Source organism: Myotis yumanensis, unplaced genomic scaffold (assembly GCF_028538775.1).
Source record: "Myotis yumanensis isolate MYYU_CA2020_CCGP unplaced genomic scaffold, mMyoYum1.0.hap1 SCAF_20, whole genome shotgun sequence".
In the NCBI taxonomy this organism is placed as follows: domain Eukaryota; kingdom Metazoa; phylum Chordata; class Mammalia; order Chiroptera; family Vespertilionidae; genus Myotis; species Myotis yumanensis.
The window spans coordinates 10094535-10108660 of record NW_027223771.1 but is presented as its reverse complement, the minus strand read 5'-3'; the positions used below and the strand labels follow the sequence as shown (position 1 = coordinate 10108660).

General features: G+C 52.6%; 1 protein-coding gene across 1 annotated transcript in view; it reads left to right on the top strand.

Moving 5' to 3' along the window:
• The window catches only part of UBE2Q2 (ubiquitin conjugating enzyme E2 Q2), a 29703-nt gene that overhangs the window by 1500 nt on the left and 14077 nt on the right, over nucleotides 1-14126 (top strand). Inside the window, exons 2-6 of the mRNA XM_070400769.1 lie at nucleotides 6803-6904; nucleotides 7473-7577; nucleotides 9833-9889; nucleotides 11900-12040; nucleotides 13574-13658. Of these exons, the coding sequence (XP_070256870.1) occupies nucleotides 6803-6904; nucleotides 7473-7577; nucleotides 9833-9889; nucleotides 11900-12040; nucleotides 13574-13658 (490 nt within the window). The remainder of the gene's footprint in view (nucleotides 1-6802; nucleotides 6905-7472; nucleotides 7578-9832; nucleotides 9890-11899; nucleotides 12041-13573; nucleotides 13659-14126) is intronic.

Below are 14126 nucleotides of genomic sequence, written 5' to 3'. Positions count from 1 at the left end.
TGAAAGTATTACACGTGCCCCCCCCCTTTATTTTTAAGAATTATTTTATTTATTTGTTTGTTTACTTATTTTTAAATATATTTTTATTGATGTCAGAGAGGAAGGGAGAGGGAGAGAGAGAAACATCCATGATGAGAGAGAATCGTGGACCGGCTGCCTCCTGCACACCCCACACTGGGGATGGAGGCCACCACCCGGGCATGTGCCCTTGACCGGGAATCGAACCCGGGACCCTTCAGGCCGCAAGTTAACGCTCTACCCACTGAGCCACACCTGCTAGAGCTTGATTGATTTTTATAGAGAGAGAGAGAGGAAAGGGGGGAGAGAGAGACATTGATTTGTTGTTCCACTTATTCATTCATTGGTTCATTTTTTAAAAAATATATATTTTTATTAATTTCAGAGAGGAAGAGTGTGATAGACACATCAATGATGAGAGAGAACCGTGGATCGGCTGCCTCCTGCACGCCCCCTCCTGGGGATCAAGCCCGAAACCCGGTCATGTGCCCTTGACTGGAATCGAACCCTTGACCCTTCAGTCATCGGCCTCCTGGTTCATAGGTCAACGCTCGACCTCTGAGCCACTGCGGCTGGGCCGTTGGTTGATTCTTGTTTGTGCGCTGACTAGGGGTCGAACCCACAACCTTGATCTATGGGGCGGACACTCTAATCAACAGAGCTCCCTGGTCAGGGCCTGCGTGTCCCCCCATCGACCCCCTCCAGACCACCCCGCCCCGCCCTCACCTCCCCACTGTCTGTGTCCGTGGCTGTGCACATGTACGTGCACACAGGGCCTTCGGTTGGCCACCTCCCACCCTCCCCGCTTCCCTCCGAGACCCTGGACTCCGTCCCCGCTTCCATGGCTCTGGGTCCACTCCTTCCGTCCGTTTATCGTGTTACTTAGGTTCCGTATATGAAGGCGTGATTCTCGTCATTGATGTCTCTCTCTCTGTCCCTCTCCCTTCCTCTCTGACGTCGATAAAAACATATTGATTTAAAAAAAAACACACACACAAAACAAACCACCAAAGCTTGGGAAAAGTGTGGCTGAGAAGCCCAGCAAGAAGGAGAGAATTTTCCAGCAGCGGGAACAGGAAGTAGGAGCACGAGGTGGGCCTCAGGGGTGCTGCCCAGGGAAAGGCAGGGCTGGTTCGAGGGACAGGAGACGGGCGGGTAGGCTGCGGGGAGCCACCGAGTTGCTCAGGGAACTTGGGAAAGGCCTTTGCCATCCAGGAGCGGGAGTGGGTCTCCACAGGGGGGGCCTTGTTTATTTATTTATTGTTAAATATGTTTTTATTGATTTTAGAGAGAGAGGGAGAGAGAGAGAAACATCAATGATGAGAGAATCGTGGATCGGCCGCCTCCTGCACGCCCCACACTGGGGATGGAGCCCGCAACCCGGGCATGTGCCCTTGACCGGGGATCGAACCCTGACCTCCTGGTTCACAGGTGGACGCTCATCCCCTGAGCCGAGCCGGCCGGCGACAGCGGGTGCTTTAGGGGAGGCGTGTGTGGTGCTGGGCTGGGCTGGCACTGAGTGCCCGGGGCACAGGGGTTCCCAGTGACTGTGATTGTCAGGCAAGCTGCCACCGCGAGGCATCATCTCACCTCCAGGCCTCAGTCCCACAGACGACACGCACAGGATGGTGGCTGATGACCTGGGTGAGGAAGCGGAGTGAGAAGAGAATGGGAGCCCGGCCGGTGTGGCTCCGTGGCTGAGCCTGGACGTAAGAACCAGGAGGTCAGGGTTTGATTCCCCGTCAGGGCACAGGCCCGGGTTGTGGGCTCGGTCCCCAGTGGGGGCGTGCAGGAGGCAGCCGATCAGTGATTCTCTCTCAACATGGATGTTTCTCTCTCTCCCTTCCTCTCTGAGATCAATACAAATATATTCTAAAAAAAAGAAGTGGATGACACACCCGGGAGGAGGGTTTGGTGGGAACTAGGGTAGCGGCACCACAGGGAGACGCTGTTCAAGCCGCGATGCTGGGCCCTGTCTGCATGTTGACCAAGAGGCACCGCGTGCAGCTCCTGTGACGTGTGCGTGAGCGGCACCTCACGGGTTGTTTCTCGCACACGCACACGCACACGCACATGCCAGTTTCTGAAAAATCCTTGAGGCTTCTGCACGCAGTTTGTCCCGTGTGGCGTGTGCTCCCCCCCCCCCCCCCTTTCGGTCTGTCCATGTCTGACCACCCTCAAGGGTTAGTTAGGAAATGGAGCAGAGTCAGTTCATGCTCCTATTTGTCACAGTCCTCGCGACCTGCCACCTTGGGTATGTTTTCTTGTTTTCTGTTGTAATAGTTTTGGACGCTTGCCTTTTTTTCCTAAGTTACTGTCATCTTTGTTATGTTATTTGGCTTTTGAACAACAATGATGGAGTAGGAGCCACAATAGGAACATTTTCTGGGGGAAGAGTCCACAGAGGTCGGAGAACCACGTTCCCAAGGTCTCTTCGTGGACCTGACGTCTCTTTCTTCTCTCATCTCGTTTCTCAGTTTGCTCAGGGGAAGTCCTCCCAGCTCCCCTGGCTGGGTGCACCGCGGGGTCTCTTTCTAGAATGGGCCTGAGTCTCCGGGGCCGGGCCTCCTGGACCTCGTCCGTGCTCATACAGCCCCCGCTCCTCAGCGGGGCCCGCGTGGCTGGGGGTAGCGGCATGGCTTAGCTGCCGTCATGGGAGCCACCTCTCTCTCCGGGGGGGCCACCTCTCTCTCCTGGGGGACCACCTCTCTCTCCGGGGGGGCCACCTCTCTCTCCTGGGGGACCACCTCTCTCTCCGGGGGGACCACCTCTCTCCGGAGGGCCACCTCTCTCAGGTCCCGTTTCATTCTGGCAGCACCTTGGTTTGAAGACAGAACGGACGTGTCTTTGTGGGAGCAGGTGGGCACATCGAGGGGCTCTGCTGTGAGAACTTTCAGCTTCCATGTCATCTGGGTTATTAGGAAAATTTAAAATTTCTTTTTAAAAAATATGTTTTTATTGATTTTTCTTTTTTTTTAATCCTCACCCAAGGATACTTTTTTCTCCATTGATTTTTAGAGAGAGTGGGAGGGAGGAGGAGAGAGAGAGACCCTGTGAGAGACACATCGATGGGTTGCCTCCTGGACACACCCGACCAAGGCCAGGGATTAAGGCTGCAACCGAGGTACATGCCCCCGACCGGAATCGAACCCGGGACCTTTAGTCCGAGGGAGGGCCAGCGCTCTAGCCACTGAACCAAATGGGCTCAGGCTGTAATCTCCTTAAGCTGCTCATTCCCCTCCCTCTCAGCCTGGGGCCTCTCGCTTCTCTTTCTGTTTCTCTTCATCAGCGTTTCCCAGTCCTGTTAGGCAGAGCCGCTCACATGGTCATCAGGTCTCTGCTCAGCCTGTCCACTCCTGGCTCCTCCTCCTCAGAGGAGGCCCCTCCTCCCGTCCTGGGCTGGGCCTCAGCTACTGGAATCAGAAACTGAAGGACCAGCGTGTTCTGCTTCCTGGGGATCTGCAACTTCGAAGCCATCGGAAGGTCCTCTGGCGCCTACAGTTTCTCACTTCTCCCTCCGACTTCTCCCCGCGCGGATCCCGGAATGGGGCGAGGGGGCGGGAGGACCGACTGCAAAGAGAACAGTGTTAGGCAGCGGTGCTTCCCTTGGCCTTTTTTCAGTCTTTTTTTTTTTTTTTTTTTTTTTTTACGGTGGCAGGGAGAACGTCCTATAATTATGCTTTTCATCTTCCACTCGGCAAACGTTCAGTAAATACAGGGTTTCCCAAAAAACGCACGCCCGCCCTGAACGATGATAAGTCAGTGGTTATTGACATACAGGTCGTTTTCAACAGTTAAGAGACGGACAGAAATGAGTCATTAGCTTGGTCAGTGCCTGTTTCCAAGCCGAGGACCGTCCTGGCCCGGCCCTGCTGCCACCGCGAAGCCGTGGGATCGCAGACATCAAGCAGCGTTCCCGCCGTGTGCGTGTGCCCTCGGCTCGCGGGCGGTGGCCGGCTTTGTCCCGTGTCCCCCTCTCGTATGTGTCCCCATCAAGACGGTCTAGAGGCACATGAGGATAAATCTTCTTTCTTCACAGCTTAGCCTGGCTCCACCCATTATTTCAAATCAGTTAAACGAGAAAAAGAGAGAAAATTAAGGGAGTTGTCAGTTGTCAGAGTGCACACATTCTCTCGGGGACACCCTGGTCTATTGCCTACGCGGTCACGGTCTGGCTCTGTGCAGTTCGAACAGAAAACTTGCCTGTCCTGTACGTTAACCGCCACGAGTCTGTGATGGACACGTGCACATGTGAAGGGCCACGTGGGGCGTGATAGGAAACCTGTGATCTGACCTCAAGTTTGTATGAGAGCTGCCTTTACGAAGTGAAAAACCAAACGTGTTATTCTCTAGGCCAGGGGTCCTCAAACTTTTTAAACAGGGGCCAGTTCGCTGTCCCTCAGGCCGCTGGAGGGCCGGACTATAGTTTAAAAAAAAACTATGAACAAATTCCTATGCACACTGCACATATCTTATTTTGAAGTAAAAAAACAAAACGGGAACAAATACAATATTTGTATTTGCATGTGGCCCGCGGGCCGTCGTTTGAGGACCCCTGCTCTAGGCAAAGGGATTTGAGCTGAAATGTTTTTCTGTTTTGTAAACGTGCCCTGATCTTAAATATGACGGGCAAAGAGGGCTATTTCAACCTTGGGGAGTCTTTTTCCTAATAAAATAGGACGTCGAGATGTGCAAGACGGTCGGTCGTGCAAACCTACATCCCATTGCCAGTCGGTGCCAACCTCCAGGTACGCTCACACCTGGAGGCCCAGCAGCGTTGGGCTCCCCTGGGCAACCCTGTGGGAGCCAGTTATTTAACAACGTGGCAGCTCGTTCTCCCTCGTGGACTGACTGCTCGTGTCTGGGACCTGCTGGCAGGGATTGGGTTAGAGCAGCGGTTCTTAACCTGTGGGTCGCGACCCCTTTGGGGGACAAACGACCCTTTCACAGGGGTCGCCTAAGGCCATCGGAAAACACATCTATAATTACAGATTGTTTTTGTGATGAATCACTATGCTTTCATGATGTTCAATTTGTAACCATGAAATTGGGGGTCAACACAATATGAGGAGCTGTATTAAAGGGTCGCGGCGTGAGGGAGGTTGAGAACCGCTGGTTTAGAGAGACCCTCCTCCCCCCAGATGTAAACTAGCCTGTAAACAAACCTCGTTATTTGTGTGGATAAGTCTACTTGTGGTGGAACCTTTTCCTTAATTAAACTTCTGTTCCTCGTTGCCCAAAGCCTCCCTTCCCCAGGAGCGAGATACTAAATTTTAAAATGTTAGAGCTTCGAGTTCATGGGAGAGAAAAAGGCTTATTCTCAGTAGCCGGGACCTTGAGCAGATCACGCCTGCGTTTTCTATGAAATAGATCACTTTTCTGCCCCCGTGAGAGCACATGTAGGAAAGCTCTGTGTGATGTGATGACGGTTCTGTCCTCGCTGGCTGGCGAGCACTTCATTTTGAAAACGCTTCACAGTGATTTTTCATGGAACTAAATCGGGGCTGTCAGTTTTATGTGTTTCTAGTCTGACACCGATAGGAGTAGCCCAGGCAGGTCACACGGAGGACAAATGGACGAAACCTGACCAAGAGCCCACGGCCTTGTCTCGGGCCTGCCCTCCTGGGCCGGTCATCTTTCTAAAGGAAACGCAGAGAAATGCCGGGAATGATGGCAGCTGAGTGTCCTTCAGGCCGAGGAGTCCTCGTGTTCACGCATCGGACCAGTTTGTAACGTGGAGTCAGGTTCCTAGTCCCCCCCCCCCCCCCGCCCCATGCCCCTCCTCGGAAGGAACAGGTCCACGAAGAGGAGAGGGAGGTGTCCGTGCGGTGATTGGCGTGTCCCTTAGCAACGTGACCTTCTTGTTAAACTTCCTTAGACCTGGGGAAGGACGGTGTGAGACAAGGGTCAGCAGGTCCAGGGCTGGGGAGGTGAGTGGGGACCCCACCCCGAAGGTAAGGCATCGCCTGAGAGCCAGAGTGACGCGGCCCCTCCCAAGGCTGTGGGCATGGGGTCCGCGCCGTCCCCTCAGAGTCCTGGAGGATGGGAGGCTGAGCCAGGAGCCCGTGGGTCCTGAGCATCTGGGTGGGGCCCCCCAGCCTTCGTGCCTCGGTGGAATGTTCTAGAATGCTCTGACGCGACCACACGTGCTCTCGGAGCACTTACACATCCCGCATCACGGGAGTTTTCACTTCTGTTGGTGTCACTGTGTCTGTGGGCTCCGGCCATGTAGATACTCAGCTGTTTACCTGCAAAATGATGAGCAGGGAGCAATTCCTTCTTATCTTGTAACTTTCTTTTTATGTTGTCAGAGCATTTGGGATTTTATGAAGGTTCTGTGAGTTTATTTCATTCTCCACGTCACACTGATTGGACAGCAAAGTGTGACAGTAACGGTCCCATAACTGGTCTCCAGAAGAATAAAAAAATTAATTAAAAATCCATTAAAAGAAATTTGTTTTTCCACACATGGATTTTAATATATTGCTTTTCTTCCCCATATGTGTGTGTGTGTGTGTGTGTGTATTTTAATTGATTTCAGAGAGGAAGGAAAAGGGAGAGTTAAAAACAATGATGAGAGAATCATTGATTGGCTGCCTCCTGCATGCACCCCCCCCTCCCCCCCGCCACTGGGGACTGAGCCCGAAACCCCGGCTTGTGCCCTGACTGGGCTTCCCCGGGTATATTTCGCTGAGATCTGTGGTCACCTGACCATTGAGTGGTCTGGCTGAGCTGCATGTCCAGGTCGGTCTGTTCTGTGTGTAACCAGGTGTCTCTGTTACAGGAGTCGTACCCGGCGTCTTCACCAATATGGTTCGTGGACTCTGATGACCCAAACCTGACGTCAGTTCTGGAACGTCTAGAAGATTCTAAGAACAACAGTTCGGTAAGAAAATAAGTCCTGCTCCTTTCTCTTTTTCTACGCTGGAAAGTCATGTTGTAGTTCCAAGCCTGCAGCCCGTCTTCTCACAAGGGCACAGACAACTTTCCGAGCCGTTCTGCGTGAGGAAGCCAGGCGTACGATACTGTCTGGAGCCTGGCCTGGCCGCTGTTGTGTGAGAAATGCGTCTCTCCGCTGGTTTATACACTTTCCCTGGGTGGACACAGGAAGCTGTTAGCCGTAGGACACAGAAAAGTGTGTGGTTTTTTAATGAACTGGTTTCTGTGTGAGGCTCCGTAGTACGTGATGAGTGCAGGACACAGGCAGGTCTGTCCGCGGGGAACTGGTCGCCGATGAGGACTTCGCCAGGGCCCTGCCTCCGGGCTAGTCCCTTGTTTCTCTGCCGCCTCTTCCTCCTCGTGTTGTGCCTTCGCTGGGCACCCTCCACGTCATTCTCTCGGGGCTGCAAGTGGCAGTCTGACTTCTTTCACTCCTTGCCGGGGGGTTCCCGTTGTCGCATTGCTGTGTCTTCAGGGCCCTCTAACCCACGCTTCTTCACTGACCTGTTTTGTAGCTTCGTCAGCAGCTGAAGTGGTTGATCTGTGAGCTCTGCCGATTGCACGAGCTTCCCAAGCACCTGGATGTGGAGCTGCTGGACCAGCCGCTGCCCACGGGCCAGGTACGGTAAGCTCCTCCCATCTCCTCCCATCCTCCCATCCTCCCATCCCATCACGAGCTGGAATCATGGCCTCAGGCAGAAGGAACAGGACGCTTCCCTCACTGACTGTGCGGCTTATTGGGAGGTCCTTTCTGCTGTTGGGTGCTTTGTCTGCCTTGCTGGAGGCACCTTCGTGGTTAGTGTCCCGGTTCCATCCCTGCTCTTGCATCCTTTGCCTGCAAGGCCGTCCGGCAGGCGCCCCCCGATGGTGTCTCCTCCACGCAGTGTCCTAGGAGCCATTAGGATGTGGGAATGTCTTCCCTGTGCTGAGAATTCTCGAGTTCTCTCCCGAGTCTGTGAGAGCCCCTCACCCCGGAGCCTGTGGTTCTGCCCCGTCTCGGGGCGGCTCTCTGAGCTGGCGGTACAGCTGCCGTCTTGAGCTGCTCTGTCTGCTCTGGCCGCTGGTCTGTTGTTTGCTGACCTGGGGCCACCTCCCTGGGCTCACCGTTCACATTTTGCCCGAGTGCACCCTCAGGTACAACCCCGGGAAGGACGGAAGGCTGGCACACTTCCGAGTTCTCCCTTCCCGGAAGGTGGCCGCACATCGGTTCCGCTCTCGGTTCTGCCGCTCATGAGCTGCATGACTTACCGGTCACTGTGTGCAGCAGCTTCCCACCCAAAATGGGGGGTGGAGGTGGTGCCTGTGTTTTGGGGGCTCCGAAGGTGACACGGTGCGGGGGGGTGTGCAGGAAATGCCCAGTCAGTGAAGCTCTTAGTCGGCCCTCAGGCTTGACTGGCGGTTCGGCTGAGTGTGGAGTTCCGGGTGGGACAGAACTGGCCTCGGGTGTGGACTGTGCAGCCAGCGGTGCTGGGAGCCAGGTGCCCTCTGAACCTCACCTGTCTCCGCGGGAGCTCGAGGGCCTGTCTCTTCCGAGGTGTCAGCCGCGGGCGTAGTTAGACCTTCTCACTGTTCCTGCGCTCGGCACGGACGGGCCTGTTCAAGTCGGACTCTGGCGTCTTCTCCGTGGGTGAATGTGTGTTTTTCCCTCTGTGGTTCCTCTCCTTCCACTTTCTTTCTTTGTTCATTTGGAAATCCCTGCTCGTGGGATTGTAGACCTCTTTGCTTGAGTCTTTGTAGCTTGGATGCTATGTCTCTATTCTCTCTCTTTGTCTTTTCATTTCAAATTCTAGAAAATTTTCTTATCTTTCAACGTTTAGAAACGTTATGAGGTCATGTCCAGTGTTGTTTTGGGTGTTCGCTGCTGCTGAGCCAGCTACCCCGGGACCCGATGGCCTAAAACTATTGACTCCGTGCCTCGAGATGGGTGGGGTGGCCTCGCTGGACAGAGCTGCTGCTGGCCTGGCTGTGCAGTCAGACCGGGCTGGGGCCCTGTGGACACACTGCCCGGGGGTGTCCCGCAGGGCTCAGGAAGGTCATAGAATTCTTGGTGTTGTCTCCCAAGAGCACAGAAGTGGGAGCTGCCAGGCCTCTTAGAGGATTACGTTGGGAACCGGCCCCGCGTCTTGTCCACCACGTTAGTGGTTCAAGTCAGAGCCCAGTGGACTGTGGGAGGGGTGAGTGCTGGGACTGGGGCTCCCGGGGTCCTCTCCAAAGGGGACCCGTGCATCTAAGATGATGATTCCCACTCACGGCGTTCGTTCTGTTTCTGGGCTTTACCCGTAGTTTCTGTGCAGGCGTCTTTGACACTCTAGTCCTCGCCTCTCTAGCACCTCAGTTGTCTCTTTAAACTTACAGTTGAAAAATAGTTTATTTCGGTCTTGTTCTTTTTGCAGACTTTTCTCAAGTATCCATGTAGCCTATGCTGTTCATTCCTATGTAGTTTTGCCCTTCTTCTTTTCTCATTCATGTTTTAGAGAGATACTGAGGGTTGATTGGGAGTGTTTGCTGTTGACAACTTGGAGGAGGAATTTAAGCTAATTCATGGTTTAGGATAATTATTTAAATGAAGGAAGCCATTTAAGTGTAAATTTTTTTTAAATTTTCAGTTAGAATGTCTTTAACTTCTTTAGAGCTGCTTTATATTTGATTAATTGCCTGTGTTATTCCTAATGCACCTGTTAACCTTGAATTGTTCAAAAATGTTTCTTTTAAAAAGCCGGTAAGTGTTTGTCATCAGAGCTGGATTTAGTAGATGCTTCACTGTAATGAGTTCCCTGTGGGGTCAGTGCAGGAGAGTGGCCGTCGGGCCCTGATGCCTCCCGGATGCCCAGTGTGTATGGCCCGCGTGGCCTGGCATGTTCTTCTTTCCTTGCAGAATGGGACCACGGAGGAAGTGACGTCAGAAGAGGAGGACGAGGAGGAGATGGCGGAGGTGGGTGTCTCCGTTAGGGGACGTTTTAGCAATTTCTCTAGTCTCGTTATGGACCAGTGTTAGTGTGGAATAATGAAAAGCACATTGTTCTTGGAACTGAATGTAATTGACGGCTTTAGTTGTATATAAAACCTGGCTTTACCTCTAATGTATGCTTTTGAATAAATTGCTTCTCTTATGTCTCAGATCTGATTTTCTGGAAAATAAGGACTCTTAACATTTAGCACTAAAATTATGTTTACATTGAATAGTAATCACTACTTAACCTGTAGTTGTTTTAAATATTTTTATTGATTTTTAAGAGAGAGAGGAAGGGAGAGGAATAGAGAGATAGAAACATAGATGAGAGAGAGACATTGGTCAACTGCCTCCTGCACGGAGATCGAGCCCACAACCCAGGCAAGTGCCCTGACTGGTAATCGAACCCTGACCTCCTGGTTCATAGGTCGAAGCTCAACCACTGAGCCACACTGGCAGGGCTGTCATTGGTTATTTTTGAGAACGGCTAAGTTTCAGAAGTTCTGTGTTTGAATAAAGAATTGGAGAGCATTTCAGGGGCTACTCATTAGAGATACTAAAACTACCTCATGTTGAAAAACCATCTGGGAATTTTGTAGAGCAGATTCCCAGGCCTTGAGCGGAGGCTGGTGTAGTTGCCCGTCACCGATGCGATGTCAGCCGTGTGCAGCTCTGAAGCTTTGCGTTTAGTCAAACTCCGAGTGAAGCTCTGCGTGTCTACACTGATCGGATAAAAAGGTCTTTGGTTTCGTGGTCTTGGCTTTAAAACCTGTTTTGGGGTTGCATCTTAGAACTAATTGGATCACTACCTTATATTCTTGATTTGGAAAACTTTAGATCTAAAATAGACTGCTTAGACTGCCTGGGACTGAAGACCTAGGTGTGGGCTTGTTTTGTTTTGTGAGTCTGAGAGACCATTCCTGACCTTGTCTAATTAGAAGGAGACTTTGTGATCGTTTGTGCTTAGTTTTCATGCAGGTTGACTGGGTGGAACAGTAACCCCCGGGTCCTGTGCACAGTGAGGCAGGCATCGTCCTCACAGAGCTGTGTGCTTCCGCTTCCCTCACAGGGCGACGTAGAGAAGGGGCAGCACGTCTAGGAACCTGGCAAGCGGGGAACCGGCCGTGGAGGGTCAGGTCAGGGTGGAGGAGGAGAAGGTGTCCAGGCCATTGAGAGAAGGTGTTTAAAGGCCCCGAACTGCCCCGGGCCTGGGCGAGCGTGGGGCTGGATGCTGTCCTCTGGGGGAGAAAGACGCCTGATGCGTGGAGTCAGGAAAAGGCCAGTGATTGGCTAGGAAGGGCAGGTGGCCGAAAGCCTTGACTTTGAGTCAGACTGTTTCTGTTCGGAGCGATTGTTGATAGGAAGGCTTCACACGGAGAGTAGAGGGCTGGGATGTTGCTTCACAAGGTGCTGATGGCGAGTTTGTTCTGTGCTGTGGGCACTCAGTGGAGAAGACGTGTGGCTGGGACTGTGGCCGAGGCTGAAGGCGGAGGAGACTCAGCTCAGGGCACTTGGGGAGCTCTGACGACACGTGTTTGGAGGCGCTCAGGGGGGAGGGGCTCCGTGAGGCCTGCGCGTGGACAGGGCTGCATGAGAAGGGACTCGGTTGGGCGAGGATGGGCGGGGTCACTCTCCTGGTGTAGAAGCCACAGAGGACGAGTCTGCTTGGAAAATGGAGATGGCGGAGCTGCCAGAACAAAGTACGAACACAGGATTCTGGAGGCCTGGATGCTAAACTATTCAAATCTCTTCCTTCATAGGAGGTTGAAAAGATGGCTTATTTGATAATAGCTAATAAATATGCTTTACTCACATTCTAGTTTTATATCAAAATACAAGCTATGGACAGGGAACCTTTTAATGGAATGTGAGGGCTTTTATACCCCTTCCCGTAGAATACATGGATTCTCTCTCTTCTGCTCCCTCTCGAGTCAGGAATAGTGAGAGTTTTGCATAAGCGTGAGCACACTCATACGTCTCTAACGTCCGCAGGACATAGAAGACCTGGATCACTACGAGATGAAGGAGGAGGAGCCTGTCAGCGGGAAGAAGTCGGAAGATGAAGGAATCGAAAAGGAAAACCTGGCCATATTAGAGAAAATCAGGAAGACTCAAAGGCAAGACCATCTAAATGTATGTGTAAAACCCTAGAACCCGGGCTTACGCGGCTAAGTAACGTCGTTGTAGGTGATAACATTCATTCAGGCACAGCCCCAGCTCCCTCTCCAGCCGCCGTGTGGTTATTGGTTGATTGACCTTCAGCTGTTGATAGCCACTCTCACCCTGTCACCTGCCTGCCCCTCTGTTTTCATTCCGTCTCTAACAGTGCAGCTCAGTCCTCCAGGCAGCGCTGCCCTGGCTGGACCAAACGTAATGTTACCTTTGCTGTCACGTCTTCGATGGTGTGACATGAACACTCTGGTGGCAGGCACACCTCATGGGTTCCGTTTCCTCGACTACAATGCGTGTGGGCGCTATGGACCTTCTGGGTGATTGCTCTGAGGGAGAAATGAGAGTCCTGTCCATAAAAGGCCCAGGCAGAGCAGGAAAACATCAAGTGAGCGTCAGGTTTCTGTTTGAACACCTCCTCCCTCCTGCCTTGAATTAGAGCTACTTTTTAGCCCATGAACCTGAGGGCCCCTGTGCTGTCTGGGGCAGCGCCTCGGACGTGAGGAGGTGAATATCATGGAAGAGATGCCAGCTGGTGTAAACGGGCGGATCGCTCGCCCTCCTTCAGCCTTACCTACTGTGTCAGTTCAATCGGCAAATCTTTTTTAGAGCAATGAGAGTAAGCCATCCTGGCCCTAACGAGGGATGCGTGTCATCGTACATGTGTGTAAGGCATAGAGCAGGGTCCTCAAACTTTTTAAATGGGGAGGTTCACTGTCCCTCAGACCGTTGGAGGGCCGGACTATAGTTTAAAAAAAACTATGAACAAATTCCTGTGCACACTGCACAGATCTTATTTTGAAGTAAAAAAACAAAACGGGAACAAATACAGTATTTGTATTTGCATGTGGCCCGCGGGCCGTAGTTTGAGGGCCCCTGGCATAGAGTGTGCCACACCGATGAGCTGGGGGTCACGTGGGCGGTGGGAGGTCACGTGGGCGGTGGGAGGTCACATGGGCTGAGGGAGGTCATGTGGGCAGTGGGAGGTCGCGTGGGCGGTGGGTAATCCCTTACTGTAGGCTCATCAGTCGCAGGACATGTACCCTCGGTTGAGGGCAGCTGGTGATGAGGGAGACTGTGCTTGTGGGAAATCTGTGTCTCCCTTTTAATTTTGCTGTGAATAAAAACTACTTCACAAAATAAATCCTTAAAAGACATGAAATGGAAAACGGGTGGGATTTGGAACAGACAGATGCTGAGCTCCAGGCTACGGCCAGGGCCGTGGCATCTGGACATTCGGGGGCGGGGGGGGGGGGGGGGGCACACGACACACCTTGCAGGTGTGAAGGAGCAGTGAGTGAGCCAGGCTTGCCCCCGGGTTTATGTCCTGTTGAAGCTTCCTGATCTTTGATTTAATTTAATTAACTCTCTTGGCTGCTGAACGTGTTCAGTGGGGATCCCTTTTCAATGCCGTTGGGAACGTCCGTTTCGGCTCAGAGACCAGGGTCCTCAGCCGTGGGACTGGAAGGTCCTGGTCAGCGTGTCTCTGTGTTCCAGGGCGCGGTGTCCGGGTCGGTGCAGGCCTCAGACAGGCTCATGAAGGAGCTCAGGGACATCTACCGCTCGCAGAGCTACAAGGCAGGTGAGCACGCCCTCCGGCTCGTCCGCGCCTGTGCAGGGTCCGAGAGTCCGGTTGGCTTCTCGTAACGACAGAACCAGAACTGTGTACTGACTTCCTGTGAGGGGAGTGAAACATAAATGTGACCGAGTTATCAGAAGATGTGGGTGAGATGGGGTGAGAGTACAGCACCCCCACCCTTATCCAGGGTTTCAGTTACCCACAGTCGATGGGGGTTGAGAATATTAAATGGGAAATTCCAGAAGTAAACAGTTCATAAGTGTCATTTATGGAGAGAGAGAAGCAAACATCAACTTGTTGTGACATGTATTGATGCATTCATGTGCCCTGACTGGGGCTCGAACCCACAACCTTAGCATATCGGGTTACCCTAAGCAACTGAGCTACCCGGCCAGGGCTGATCCAGGAGTTTTAAATTGCACACCGTTCTGAACAGTGTGTCTAGAAGTTTATCTGTAGAAACCTATTAGC